Genomic DNA, 13,702 nt, shown 5'->3' on the forward strand with positions numbered 1-13,702 from the left:
TGCATTCGATAGGCATTCTTGAAACTCTTCTTACTGTTCACGAAAACACCACGTCATCTGTGTGTGCCATGAGCCCCAGCTGTCTTGCACGGTCTTCGGCGTGCACCGTCGTACCTCAAACGAGCCTCCTTTTGTCTCAGATTCAACAAACCATGGAAGGTGTGTCATTGCGTCGAGGTCCTTGCCTCCGTTTAACCTTCTGATTTCTTTCTGAATTTTTAGATCTCCAGAATCTGCTTCTCCCACTCGGTTTCGTTCCTACGTTTCGCTGACTGTGTGCTCGGCACGTGACAGAGCTAGTCCTCTCTCCCCGTGTCCTGTGAGATCTGTACGAAACTGTGGTTGTTTTTCGCATTCCCTTCCCCCTATCTGCCCTAAGAATACTCGCCTTTCTTTGCTTAGTATCTTGCCACTACCCAGACTTCTGCTCGAGGACAGAGGCCGCTGTGTTCGTCTTTTTCATGCTTTTCTGGAGTTCCCACCCGCCTCGCTTGCCGCGCACCTGCACGAACCGACCGAGCTGCGGGCTGGAAAAGGCTCGTGATGAATAAATATATGGTGCTGTTTCTGGACAGACTTTAAGGCGTGTTTAGGCAGGAGTTCTTGGCCCTTGTCGTGCTGATGTGCTTCGGCTCATTTTATTCTGCCGGCCTGTTCAGAAGGGTCCCTTTTCTAGGGACTCAGCCGCAGTCTTTAAGAGGAAGTATGCGACATCCCGAGGAGCTCTGAAGACCTGCCAGTCCACGCAGAAACAGGCGGCATCCTGTCTTGGACCCTGAACGTGAAAGTTGGTTTCCGCTGCAAGCAAAAGTATAAAAGTATCGTATGTTCACCCTCGTTTAGGGTTGCCTGTTCACATTTTTGAGCCCACTGGCTTAGGTGCGAACCAGAAGGTGGGTAGAAGACGAAAAAGCAGATACTGGAGAGACAAAAGCGGAAGCGGAAAGAACAATAGACGAGCAGGCATGGCACTGCGGAGAGACAACTCAACTTCTCCTAAAAAGGACAGCAGGGGAAACGATCTGTCAGATTCACCGTTCTAGAAGGGGGGCGTCTCTGTGGGACATGAGGATATCATTGGCATATCCAGGACACTTATTGCGGGACCTGTGAAGTAGCTGCGGACATTTACTCGTTTCTAACTTTACACCCACTGTATCTCGATTATCTCGGCGAGGAAAGCTAACAAAGAGAGGGTCCACACGTCGAACACAGGCGGAACCTCGAGAAGAAAACGGTCACCTGCGTTGCAGGTGAAAAAGATTGCAAACCGCTCCTCAACGTGCACTGACGGGGAACAGGAACTCGACTGCTTCTCCGCACCGCTTCGAATCCTTTCTTTCTTCCTCCGCGGTTCTTCTCTTTTTGCCCCTTCACTGGCTCCGGTACCAATTCCACCATCATCTGAGCAGTAGTTTTCTCGCGCTGTTAATACCAGTGACGACAAAAACTACAGACGGCGTAGAACATAACCGATCTGGAATGGCCTCAGCTGTGTGAGATGTTGCGTCCTCGCCCTGTCTGTTCTTAACACTCTTTGGCTCTTCTGCGCTCCGCGTTTCTCCTTGCCTCGTGCCTTCCCTTCCCCGAAAGACGTCGGCCGCATTTTTCTTTCCCGTACATGCTACTCGGCCCTGTCTCCACAGTGAACGTCCTCTTTCTTTCTCCTTTTCCTTGATGTGAGGAGAAGCAGCGGTGACCCGCACCCTCTTGTTCCTTCTAGACACTCGAAAACGACAGCCCTAGAGGCACTTGGAGACAAGCAAAATGGCCATCGATACGGGGGCTCTCGCGACACAACTGGAGCGTCTTAAAGAGCTTCAGGAAACGCACCTTTCTCCTTCTCAACTCCGACCGTCTGGCCTCTCGCAGGCCTCCCCGATCCCCATCTCTGGGAGCCCCGTTCCCCAGCATGCGGATCAGCGTTTTGGTGGACTCCCACCGTGGTTCGCTTCGCGTCCGCCTCCGGCTCACCCTTTTCTTCTCACTTACGCGCCTTGCTTTTCTGCTTCTTCAGCACTTTCTACGAGACTCTCTTTTCTCCCTTTGTCTCTCTCTCATCAGAGCTCTCCTCTTTTACACGGAAACGCCCTCGCTTCTTGGAATTCTGGGCAAGGCAGCGCTCCTGCGAATGCTTCCCCTTCCCTGCCTTCTGCGTTCCTCTCTCTAAATTGCCCGGCTGACGCCGGATCCAATCCGTTGCACTTTCCTGCGTCCTCCCCCCGCCCCACTTCCCTCATGTTTGCCTCTCGGCCACCAATAGCTGTTTCTTCTGTCTCCTCTACATCGTCTCGCCCTGGGCCTTTTTTTCTCTCGACCTCTTCTGTCCCCGTTTCTTCTTCTTCTTCGTCTTCTTCTCTCTCTGCCTCTCCTCTCCTTCGACATTCCCTTCTCCCTCGTCCCTCTTCTCTCCTCCCGCTGTCCCTGCCTCTCTCTGCTTGTTCGTCTGGAAGTCAGCCCTCGTTTCCTTTACCTTCCTCCTCCTCTCGCCCCCTTTCGTCTTGTTCCACAGCTAGTCTCCATTCGTCGTTCTGTCAGCCTCTCGCGTCCTCGCTCCCAGTCCCTGAAGTTTGCGTAGCAGGGAGATATCCCGAGTCGTTCTGCGCGACTCGCCCCTCTGCGCGACCTGATCTGGCAACGTCGTCTCTCCCTGCTTCACCTTCTTCGTGCTCTCCTGCTTGTCGTTCTAGCCTCTCGCCTTCTGAAAGAGAGGCTTCGAAGCTGCCTTCGTTGTTTTCTCTGCCTCCCCATTCCTCACCTCTGCTGCTCTCTTCTCAAGGCTCAACATTCTCGCAGGTTGCCGAACAAACTCTTCCTTCTTCATCTGCACTCTTGTCGTGTTCTCAATGCTTCGATGGTAGCAAACAACAGTCACAGAATCTTTCTTGTTCCTCTTCTCGTAGGCCGTCTCCATCGTCCCGTCCTTCAACTATTGCTTCCTCTTGTTCATCTACCTTTTCCTGTTCACTTTCCTCGTCACCTTCCTCTCCAGTTTTCACATCTTCGTCACTTTCTGCTTCTCCGCCTCTATCCTCTCCTTCTTCCGCCTCTTCTTACACTCTCTCCATTCCTTCTCGTTCTCCCTTGCTGTCTTCCTCCTCGTCCTCATCGTCTTCCAATTCTTTCCCATTTGCAGATTTTGCACCATCTTCATCTGCTTCTTCATCTTCTTCACTGTGTCCTTCTTCCTCTTCTTCGTCTTCGGTTCTGGAGCCGCTCTCTGGCCTGTCGCGAAGAGGCGGCTTGAGTCGAAGAGGACGACCGCCACTGAGTCACCTTTTTGCTTCTCGGTACGCAAGTCCTTTTCCGGTTTCTTCTTCGTCGCCCCCCCCTAAGTCTCCCCTCGCTGTTGACTGCTCCTCTGCCTCGGCCGCTGCCGGTCTTCTGTCAGCCTCTGAACCACCGGGAATGGAGAGAAGTCGAGCCACTGCGGCCAATGGAGACACACGCGAAGAAGAGAGACGGCGAAAAAAAAGAAGAACAGAAGACGCTTTAGCTGCATTCCCGGAGGAGGGCGGAGACGAAGAGTCGTTGTCCCCGAACGAAGAAGGAAATGGTTCCCGGGGTAAAAGAGGCGAATGGAGAAATCCGTCGTCCCCGTCCTTCCTGCGATGGCACAATCTATTGGACCTCAATCCGCGTACTACGAACAACTTCGCAGACAGGAACAGAAACAAGAAACGCTCCTGCTCTTCTGACCGCTCTCTTGCGGCCTTGAGTGTCTCTACAACACAGGTGGCTCACGGGCCTGCAGGCAGAAACGAAGGAGGCGATTCGATGCCGAGCGGACGAACCCACGAAGACCCTCCCACGTCCGTGCATGCGCAGGACAGGGAGAGTTTGGAAGCAGAAATCGGAGACTCAGAAAACACCTCAGAGAAAAGGGGCCTTCTTCTTCCTTTTTCGACACTGGCGATTCTCCTGAGGGAGCTAGTGAAGCAGAGAGCTCTCGACTGCAAAAACAAAGCTGCGAGGGATCAAAGAGGCACTGAATCGAGCGATGCGGCTTCTGCGAATATCCCTAACAGTTCATATTGCTCTTATTCTCCTTCTTCGGAGATCTGTCAGCCGGTCCTCCAGAGAAACGACAATTGCGGGCAAGCGAGCCCTTTCGTGCACTCAGTTGATCCTCCCGGTTGCGCCTGGCAGGAGAGAAGGGCAAGAAGCGCGGCCGGCAGTTGTCTAGACTTCCCCTCGAAGAAGCCACTTGCGGAGGCCAGGTGTACATACACCCGAAACGAAGCAGTTTGGGCACGCGTCGCCTCAGCCACCGGCCTCTCCGAAAGTGAATGTTTTCGAGCCTGGCGAGCGAGCGTCACGGAGGCGCGTTTCATTGGTGAGGAAAAGGAAAAAAGCCGGATTTGCCGATGCGCGATGCTTCTGCTCCTTAGGTCGCTTCTCCGAAAAAGTCTTTCTTGTGTTTTGTGTTTGGCCACGGTTAGCGTCGTTCGTGGACCTTTTCCTTCCTTTTCCTTTTACAGGTTCCCTTGGCGTGCTGTACGTTCCTCCCTAACTCTGTCCTCTTCGCACCCCTTCAGGGGCGCACCTAGGTCAACGGGCGAGACAGGCTTTCTCAGCGAAATGAAACGAAGGTCTGATAAGCTCAAAGTGAAGATGCATCGGATGTATGAGCGTCTAAGTATTCACAAATGCGCGCATATATCCATATATATATATATATATATTTGTGTTTTGTGTAGTGCGAGAGGGGACGCGTTTCTCTACGCGAGTTTGGATCTCCCCGTGAAAAGCTTCTTCTAAAAAGTGCCATCGTCCTCTCCAAGGATGAGTATCCATTGGAGTTTCCGTCGCCTGTGAACGGCAAAGGAACGAATTTCCAGACACTGTCGTGTCTCCGCAACACCCAGAAAGCAAACACGCTGCCGTACAACCTGCGTGTTCCCTTTCATCCGAATTCGCAATCCCCGCCGACCTTCAACGTTTAGGGTTTAGGTCACCTCGCGACTCTCCTGTCGCGCCTGCTCAGGGCGTCGCTCTGCCTATGTCCGCGGTTCCTCAGTCAAAAATCGAAACCACGTCCTGCCAAGCAGAACGAGTTCTCTCAGACATGCATACATCACTGCATTCATCGGATGCTTCGTCGGTAGAGAGTGTTACACAGGGCAATAAGAGAACAGAGAGAGACTGGGGTCGCAAGACTCAAGGACGTGTCTCATCTCATCCTGACGCAACTACGTCTCTTTTCAATAACACTGACGAAGCTGCTGAAGAAAATCCGGTTTCCATCTTCGCTTCTGCCTTTATTCTAAAGACACCGAGTTTCCTCTCCCTGCCTCTCGCCTCCTGACAGTGGCCGCCACTCTCTGAGATGCAGGTACGTCAGGGCATTGCTCGTATTAACGCGTTACGCAACCTAGTCCTCCTCCTCAGAGTCGTCTTCTTCCTCGTTCTCTTCATCGTCCTCGGTTGCATCGTCTTCTGAGTCTTTGCCTTCTTCGTCTTCCTTTCCTTCTTCTCCGTCACTGCTGCCATCAGTGCTTTCATCCTGGGAGTTTTTGCCTCCGTCGCTGCCTTCCTCGGAATCACTCTCTGGCCTCGTCTCGCCCGCCACCGCTTTTCGGCTCGGCAGTACCGTCAAAAGCTTCTGCTTCAAATACACCTGCACGCAAAAGAAAAACAACGAGGCGGGTGACAGAAGGGCCCTGCAGTCGACATCGGCCGAAACACATCGACGCTTGACTTCCTAAGGCTCTTTTCAACGACGCAGACCTGCCCTCTGCCACCTGGTTGTCTAAAACGAACGAGACGGTGGATGCACTCATATAAAAAAATCAAATCTATATATCAATGTGAACAAAGATGCAGAGAGAATATGTATATTTATATATATATATATATATATATAAGTATATATGGGTATTTACAAATACATATTTGTCTATATAAATGGATACTTCGGAAACAGAGAAGCTCCTTGTTTCTCGTTGCCTGTTTCTGGACAGAGTGCGGGACCTCCGCAGTTCAAGAGAGTGCCCTCCCGCAGGGTGGAAAACAGGCCAGCACAGAGCGTACGGCCAAGAAAGAAGTCAAAAAAGAGAGCGCGTTCTGGAGAAAGTGGAAGCTGCTCTTTGCAGAAACATGGCCTCACCTTCTCAGCCAGCTTGCGCGAATAAGTCCGCCACACATATGCGTGTCTCCCGTAGCCGACGCCGACGAGGTATCGGCCGCTCGCGTCTTCTGCCAACGCTGAGAATCGGAAACAGAGAAGACACGACTTGAGTGGAGGGGTGGAGGCAAAAAACGGGAAGAAAAGAACAGAAACTACAGTAAACACAGCTGGTTCAGAGGCGCGAGAAAACAAGCAAATAAAAGAGGTTACATGACACATATCGGCAGGTGGACGGACCACCTACTCAAGCTTGCCTTGTACAAGAGTATACATGTATAAAGGTATGGAAATATAATACATATACATATATATATATATATATATATATATATGTATTGATGCACAGTGGGCCATGTGTCCCTTGGTCTGATTTTCATGCCCTTCCGATCCCTTCGCATTCCCAATTTCCGTCGTTTTTCGGCATCCTCTCGACAGTTTCTGGGTTTCACGAACTTGCGTATTTCCCCCTCTTCTCTCTCGAATGGGTCTCTCACCGAGAATGGCGCCTACGGCGCCTTGGAATCCACCCGCGAAGACGGTTGTGTATTGCGGGCCGTTGATGGGGGAGCAGCAAAGTCTGGACGCGTTCTTTCTCGACGAAAGTTTCTGTTGTTTCCGCTGTTGAAACGCGAGAAGGAGTTTGCTGCGAATGCGCGGGTCCGCCCACCGCTTCTTCGTTCTGCAAGCAGCTCGGCCATCTGCCTCGTCATCGTCTTCACTGAGCGTTGTGCAGCAAGAAGTTCTGTTGTGCTTCTTCACAGCGCCGTCGATAAACCGCATCAGAGCGTCTTCCGTCAGAACGGTGTGGACGTACACCGCGCCGTAGCTGTCCGCGAAGTACAGCTTCGCTTTCTCGCGTCCGTACAGACGCCTCACTTGCATCTTCAAAGCGTCTTCTGAAAGCCCTGTGGTTGTCGTTTCCTCGTCGTTTCCCCCGCAGACATCTCCGCCTTTCTTGGCGGTCGTAGGAGCGCGTGTCTGTGCCGCCGCGACCCCGTTGTCGCCTTCTTCTCGCTCGACTCCTCCCCTCGTCTTTCTTCGCTTCTTCTCGCCAGGCCGCCAGTCGTCGGCGCTCTCTGTCTTCACTCCGTCGCCTTCAAGCACTTCCACGTTTCTCGGCGCACCTCTGCATGCGCGCAAAATGCTCCCAAGGCCCTCGGGTCCGGAGGCTGGTATGGTTTCCGCAGCCATGGCAGAAATCACGCGTTTCTCGATGACATCGTGGGAGCCGCGGACGGCGTTTTCGAGTTCGTAGACGGGCCGCCTCTGGCAGCGGAGGTCGAAGACACGAATGGCGCCCTTCGCCGTCCCCGCCGCGAGCACAAAAGGGTGGACACTCGGGAGCCACGCGAGACTCGTCGGGTGTACAGCCACTCGGAGCTGAAGCAGCGTCTGGCGGACGTTCTTCGCAGCCCAGATGTATCGGCCCTGACAGATGTCGAAAACCTTGATTTCGTTTTCCTTTCCGCCGAACGCAAATCGATCTGGCATCAACGGGTGAATAGGCGTCGCGCATCCCACTGGCCCCGAGAGCTGCCATCCCGCCACCACGTGGCAAGCAGAAACGGGAAGTGGAGAGTCAGAGTCATCTTCTTGTTTGACTCTAGCAACTCCCCGCGGGCGTTTCACGGCGCGCAGCACGCCAGAGACGCTCACGGGGGAAGGATGTCGATACGCAGGAACCGCGGGGAAGGCGACTTCGTAAACATACGCGCCAGTGTGGTCAGCGTCCTCGGGAGAGGAGTCTTCGCGGGTCTTCTTTAGCCTGATGGTCCCTGCGGCCGCCTCAGCTGCGTCGGACTTTTTGGAGGAGGGCGCTTCTTCTCTCGACACCTCGATGTGCTCGCGAAACTCACCTTCCCAGTTCACAACGCACGCATGGCCTTCCTGATCGATGCAGAAGAGTTGCGGCGACGAAGAGGCGAAGGCGGGGACGCCCGTCGACGGCAAGAGAGGGGAAGAGACCGGGCACTGAAACAGCGAGAAGTACGGGTCCGCCGCGAGCGCATCTCGAAGCGAAGCGTTGAGCAGGTGACGAGCTTTGAGGTCGTGAACCAGCGACGTTTGTACGCACGGCGCGGGCATCCGGAGAACACGCAGCGGACGGAGAGCGCAGGACAACGCAGAGTGGGGCAAGTAGTGTGGAGCCTGGACGGGATTGGCGCTCGTGGGCGGAAGCTTCGCTTTCTGCAGAGACGCCACCGCGGAAGAAGGCGGAGGTGCAGGCAGCCGAAACGCCTCCACGACGCCACTCCGACGTCCTACAGTGACTTCTTCACAGAGGAACCTGAGCAAGACAGAAAACCGAGAGGCACGCAAAGCACACTTTGTCCGCTGTCACGATATCCGAGTTGTTTTGTGCGACAAACACTTCCCTAAATTAGTGGATAAGAGAGGCAGTACAAGCTGAACATCGATCGCGCGATTCACCGACGCACCACCGTCACGGTGCATCATCTGGGAAGAGAGAATTCTCGATGTACGGCTACGGGCGATGCGACGCAGGAAAGCGTTGCGCAGATGGTTTTCCAACCACGGAAAAGAAGGGCAGTTGTTGATTGTAGAGGCAGTTCACATGAAACACAAAAATCTCGGCGATGTGACCCAGGCGGATTCGTTCGGCGCGCGCGGAAGCTCGCGTCTACTTGTTTGACACAGAAACAAGCTACGTCGTGAGAAAGATCGCGTACTGTTAACCTATTGGCACCCTCCTTGCACTTGAAGGCATACGGAAGCCGACTAGGAAGACTGCACAGACCGACGGACCCAAGACTGCGAAGGTTCCTTACTCTTCAGATGACCAACACGCAGAAAGAATGGCTTCTTTCCGGTCCTGCTGACCCGCTTTGTAGGTGTATGTACACCTTCTTGGGGTACTGACATTTTTGAGCAGTCCGGTGTCATCACCGACTAGGAACTCCATTTTAGCCTTTTTATCAGAGAAAACCCGTCTCAAGAAAGAAGAACTCCGCAGGAGAGGAGCTGCCAACACCGAAAGAGAGACTGGCCACAATCGACAGCTGGTGAAGACAGCCGAGTCGCAAAGTTGACTCTCATCCAAATGAGTGTTTTCGAGAGTCCTGAGTTTTGCCGTCCGGGTTGGAGACCGCGTTTGCGCTCAACAGACGGCTGCAGTTGTGAAACGTTCACGAAAATTTGCTTTCAGCGACACAACCGTGCACTGCACTGTATCGTGTTCCCCCTGTTCGTCCCGTCGAAGGAGCAACATGTCATGTTAAAGCGTGTGGAACAGCGGGCGTGATCCACGATAAACGAACAGAGGGAAAAAGAAGGAAAACCGAATCCAGTCTGACTTTACATGTATCCTTGAAGCGCCTTAGCACCTCGGCAAACGGTATTTCTCATCGGTAAAGGGCAGCATCTTTCACACCATTTTGACCCCACAAGTTTGCCTGCGAAGGCGATCTTCCGCGCATGCAGCGAGGCCAGCTGACTCGCTTCTTCACGATCCGCTGATGCTTTCCGCGGGGCTGTGTCTGGCTTACTGCCTTCTTTGGTACAACTCTGCGGGTAACACAGTTGTTGGTGGAAGACGATCCAGATGCGTGTTTCCGTGCACCATTTCAAGCGCTCTTGTCCGCAGCTACTATCCATAAAACCCGTGAACCGCAATCCGCCAGTTCAAATATAGGAACATGGTAAATAGACGTTGTCTGAGGTAGGCCATAGCACACTTGACGCTTCCATGTGATCTCCTGAGATGAATGCAAACTCTTAATCCCCTTGTTCGTCGCACATTCTCCCCTATATACGAAGGGTCTTCGGCAGTCAATCCCCTCGAGTTGGTTTCGGACTACCTGCCGAGGAGCAGTGATCCACTCAGCTGTATTTCTCGCCAAGTCTACATTGTTTTTAGGCCAGTGTGACGAGAGTAACGAGTCACTTCGTGACAAAAATGGAGCGGTCTGTACGTAACAAAGATGTTTTTTCTCGGCTGGCGCCTGGACTTTGGGAAGCGCCCGACCTCCGCTCTGCGTACCTCGTCTCTGGGCACTTACAGGAAAGACCTTTATGCCGTGAAGAATTGCAGCCACAGAAGAAACACTACTAAATCAGTCCCGTTGCAAAACAGGCAACACCAAGAGAATCTGCTTCTGCAAAAAGGAAGACCAGGATTGGCCAGAGTAGCAGATAACGAGTTCGCAGCACCGACATCTCAGGCGTTACGGGGGCTCAATTCTCCGCAACGTTGCGCTTTTCTCTCGTAGCTGTACCTCCTTTTATCGTGGTAGGGAAGACGGGCACTTTTTTCTCATATGGCGATCGACAGCCCCCGCATGAATGACGGTAAAATGTTGCTACTCCAGAGAAGAACTGGTCGGGATCAGCGTCGAAGAGTCTCACGAGTATAGGCAGTTTGAACCAGCTGAGTGATTTAACACCATCATTTGCTCAACGTGGCATCGCAAGAATCACCGTCACAATTTGCTCCAAAGAAGGAAAAGTGCAAGCATACGAAAGAATGAAGAGTGAACCAAGCAAGACAGTATGTAGCAGGGTTTCGCCGTTTAGCGTAGTACACCATCCTTCCTGCCACGGAACAACTCGCTCCAGCAGCATATGAGAAATGGCAGACAGTTGGCAGGAAGGAAACGTTCACGGCTGCGGAAACAAACTCACAGCCATCAACACTGAATTGAGCGACAATAGTGACTACGATCGGTTACCTTAATTCTACCGTGCAGTTATCTAAACGGCGGTTACAGCTGCCTCACAGTGTGAATGGGCTTTCGCCAGCAACACCTCCAAAGCTTGCATCTCTATACCGGAGCCGTGGCAATGCTTCCCTGAGATGGCAACGATATTCCGTCATTCAGTGAGAAACTTCCTGTGACTCCGCATTTGAACCTAGAAGTAGTGAGTGTTCGCGGTATATCCCGTCTTTGTCGCTTCCTTTGCTCAGTATCGCGCATGACATCGAGCTTCCTCTGCGAAACCCCATGAAGCAGTGGTAGAGAACTACTCTAACACAAAAATCAAATATGAAAGCAAACCCCTCTTGGAGACAGGGCAATTTCACCAAGCTGAAATACAAACGTTAACTGCTTTTCCAGAGAAAAGAGGTCCAGCTGGGGTGCCTCCCCGTCTCTTCCGGACCGCTGCAGGCTATGCGTGTCACCTACGGAAACAGAAAGCTCGGAATGAATGCAGGCCAAAGTTCGTCCAATATTTACAATCTGCTTGTTCCTCTCAAGCAACGCTTTTCGCTTCGTCGCGACTTGGAGGTATGGAGCCCGAGTTTTCGATGATCGTCAGTTCTGTGCACGTGAAAGCAAACTAACTCATTCTCTGGTGGAATTCAAGAGAAATTACGGCATGCAACTGCTTGGGGTCCCCGCTTTCACCTGCGTCTGTCAGAAGTCCACAAAAGGGCAACAGCGATTTTGTTACAGGGCGCACGGGGTAACTCAGGAGATCGAAGGGAATGTTTCCTCCCGTCTCAAAACGTGACAAACCTTTTCCCGAAGGCTCCACACGAAAAACGCAACGTTCCACGTATCCGAGGCCGCTCTTTTCTTTCCTTAAGTTTTTTGTTATTCAGTCTTCTCCCGGCACTTCGGGTCCCCATCGCTTGCGCGATTGAACGATCTACCCTGGTCCGACACTTGCCCCTGTGTTTCGCAGTGTTTTCCACTTTGTCGTTGCTGCGCCTTCCGGACAGCTTGCTTCTTCCATTTAGCGAGGAGAAAAACAGAGCTGATCAACTCCCAGAGGAGCAGCCCCGCGAGCGTCATCAAGCAAGATAGGAGAGGTAAACACCAGAGAAGCAGCAGAAACTGCTGTCCCTCTTCAGTCGAGAGAGAAAAAAGGTGGCAAAACGCGACACTGTCGCCGTAGATGTATAGCAAGCGTTCACAAACGTCACTGACATGCTTGGAACACAGGAGAAGGAAAGACAAAAAAATCAAGAGGAGCAGTTGCAGAGTCTGCCGCCGCCGCGAGTGGAAGACAACAACGAACAAGAGCAGGTGGACCCCCAGGTAAAGCAGCAACTGTGGAAACGCGTCAACTGCAGAGGAGAGACGATTCAGGAGATCAACGGGAAGGACTGTTCCAAGATTGGCCGATCCGCTGCCGCCGTCGGCAGGCTGTCGCGCCGAAAACTCATGTCGTGAACCGTTTTCACCTATTCTGGAAAACGTGTTTGACCCGAAACGTGACGGTAAATCCCCTCGACGATGACGAGGGATACCGTCGGCGGGCAAAGGGAGAACTACTTGGAGGACTGAACTGACCAACTCGTCCAGTCCTCGAGACAAAAGGGATGATAGCGACGGGAGGTCAAACAGAACTCCGAAAAACGCTTGTGGCTTCCACTTTTGTTCAGAGGGGTCGAAACCAAGCAAATTAGAGAAGAAGGAAGAACTCTCTGTCTCGGGAGCATCAGCGTATCCAGAGGAGGAAGAGGAGGAATGACGTGGTGGGGGAAACGGGAAAACCCCGTCCGCGATCTCGTCCACATTAACGTCGTTGGAATGAGATGGCCTTCTGCCAGGTTTCTCTGGTTGCCCATCATCGGGTTTCTCTCCTTTACTGTCAAACCGGCCTCCGCCGCCGCTAGCTTTGCTCAGCCTGGCGCGGGCATGATGTCCAGGGACACCGAATGGCTTACCCGCTTCATGGGAGCCAGTAGCCAGCTGTGGTGAAACTTCTTTGAAGACACATGCTACCAACACCAACAGCGTGCAAAACCACAGCGTCGCACATCTCCCCGGAACTTGCTGCCGCTCCATAATCGTTACTCGAAGTTAGACATTACTCTGCACACGTCTGCTTCGGGAAAAGAGTGATGGCATTCAAAAGGCAGCGAACGCGTGTGTACGTCGGCATTCGCGCCTCGGGGGAAATATGCTTACTACCCGCCCTCCGAAGGACGCAGTCCATTTAGATCCATCCACATACTAGCCCCAGAACTGTCGATTTCCTTTTCATTCTTCAGTACAATGGCTACTTAGTCGCATCACGTAGACATGAAAACGATCGGCTTTCGAACAGTCACTGCCTCCACCCAGCAGTGCTGTTCAGAAACAAGATCGTAACTCGAGCAATTGACAAGAATTTATGCTTCCTACCTTGTACCGTCGATTACAACAAGGGTCGCACAAGCTGTCAAATAATACCAAACAGGAAAGAGCCTTTCGATCGATTTCAGCGGGGTCGATGTCGAACATCGGTGACAAAAACGCATGCAGTGGCAAGGTCACCACTCGGTGTGCAGCGGTCCTAGAGTCTTGCGGAGACTTCAGCCGGGGAATGCCATTCGTTTGAGTCCTCGAATATTGCTCAGTCGTTTTTCTCAACGAATTGTTTGGTTGTAAAGTGCGTGTTTCACTCAGGTGAGCTGGAGTGTTGGTAAATCGTTTCTGTTTCTGCCACGGCGCCGGGGTACATGCAACTGAACGTCAAGTGCTGAAAATACTGCCAGAAGTGTAGATGGTCAGTCTGGTATTTGTATTCTCACGACCGAATGCTCAATGAATGAGTGCACGCCCAACTGTGTGCGCCATTTTCGAGGTACATACATTTTTGTTATTGTCCGAGCTAGCTCCA

General features: G+C 52.6%; 3 protein-coding genes across 3 annotated transcripts; 1 reads left to right on the plus strand and 2 right to left on the minus strand.

Annotated features, from left to right (window-relative positions):
- Positions 1 to 1,767: 1,767 nt before the first annotated feature.
- TGME49_225370 (hypothetical protein) lies at positions 1,768 to 4,721 on the plus strand (the record flags this gene model as incomplete). Its single annotated transcript, XM_002366169.2, has 2 exons — positions 1,768 to 4,437; positions 4,482 to 4,721. 2 exons carry the CDS (start codon positions 1,768 to 1,770, stop codon positions 4,548 to 4,550), a joined length of 2,739 nt encoding a protein of 912 aa, XP_002366210.1. The 3' UTR covers positions 4,551 to 4,721.
- Positions 4,722 to 4,958: 237 nt separating this feature from the next.
- On the minus strand, positions 4,959 to 9,473 carry TGME49_225360 (hypothetical protein). Its single transcript, XM_002366168.2, has 4 exons — positions 8,920 to 9,473; positions 6,625 to 8,417; positions 6,110 to 6,207; positions 4,959 to 5,620 (listed from the first exon to the last, which is right to left on the minus strand). The coding sequence occupies exons 1-4, from the start codon at positions 9,051 to 9,053 to the stop codon at positions 5,375 to 5,377; spliced, it is 2,271 nt and encodes a 756-aa protein (XP_002366209.1). The 5' UTR covers positions 9,054 to 9,473; the 3' UTR covers positions 4,959 to 5,374.
- Positions 9,474 to 11,309: 1,836 nt separating this feature from the next.
- TGME49_225350 (hypothetical protein) lies at positions 11,310 to 13,287 on the minus strand. The gene has a single exon (XM_002366167.2). It carries the CDS (start codon positions 12,883 to 12,885, stop codon positions 11,686 to 11,688), a length of 1,200 nt encoding a protein of 399 aa, XP_002366208.1. The 5' UTR covers positions 12,886 to 13,287; the 3' UTR covers positions 11,310 to 11,685.
- Positions 13,288 to 13,702: the final 415 nt, after the last annotated feature.

Source organism: Toxoplasma gondii, chromosome X, assembly GCF_000006565.2.
Source record: "Toxoplasma gondii ME49 chromosome X, whole genome shotgun sequence".
Taxonomy (NCBI): Eukaryota; Apicomplexa; class Conoidasida; order Eucoccidiorida; family Sarcocystidae; genus Toxoplasma; species Toxoplasma gondii.

What these genes read in the sequence shown, in the direction of transcription:
- TGME49_225350 (XM_002366167.2), bottom strand. Translation starts at nt 12,885, where the DNA reads ATGGAGCGGCAGCAAGTTCCGGGGAGATGTGCGACGCTGTGGTTTTGC.
- TGME49_225360 (XM_002366168.2), bottom strand. Translation starts at nt 9,053, where the DNA reads ATGGAGTTCCTAGTCGGTGATGACACCGGACTGCTCAAAAATGTCAGT. An exon ending in CGCCGTAGGCGCCATTCTCG is followed by an intron (nt 6,208 to 6,624) that starts GTGAGAGACCCA and finishes TCCGATTCTCAG; the next exon opens with CGTTGGCAGAAGACGCGAGC. An exon ending in CGCGCAAGCTGGCTGAGAAG is followed by an intron (nt 5,621 to 6,109) that starts GTGAGGCCATGT and finishes TTTTGCGTGCAG; the next exon opens with GTGTATTTGAAGCAGAAGCT.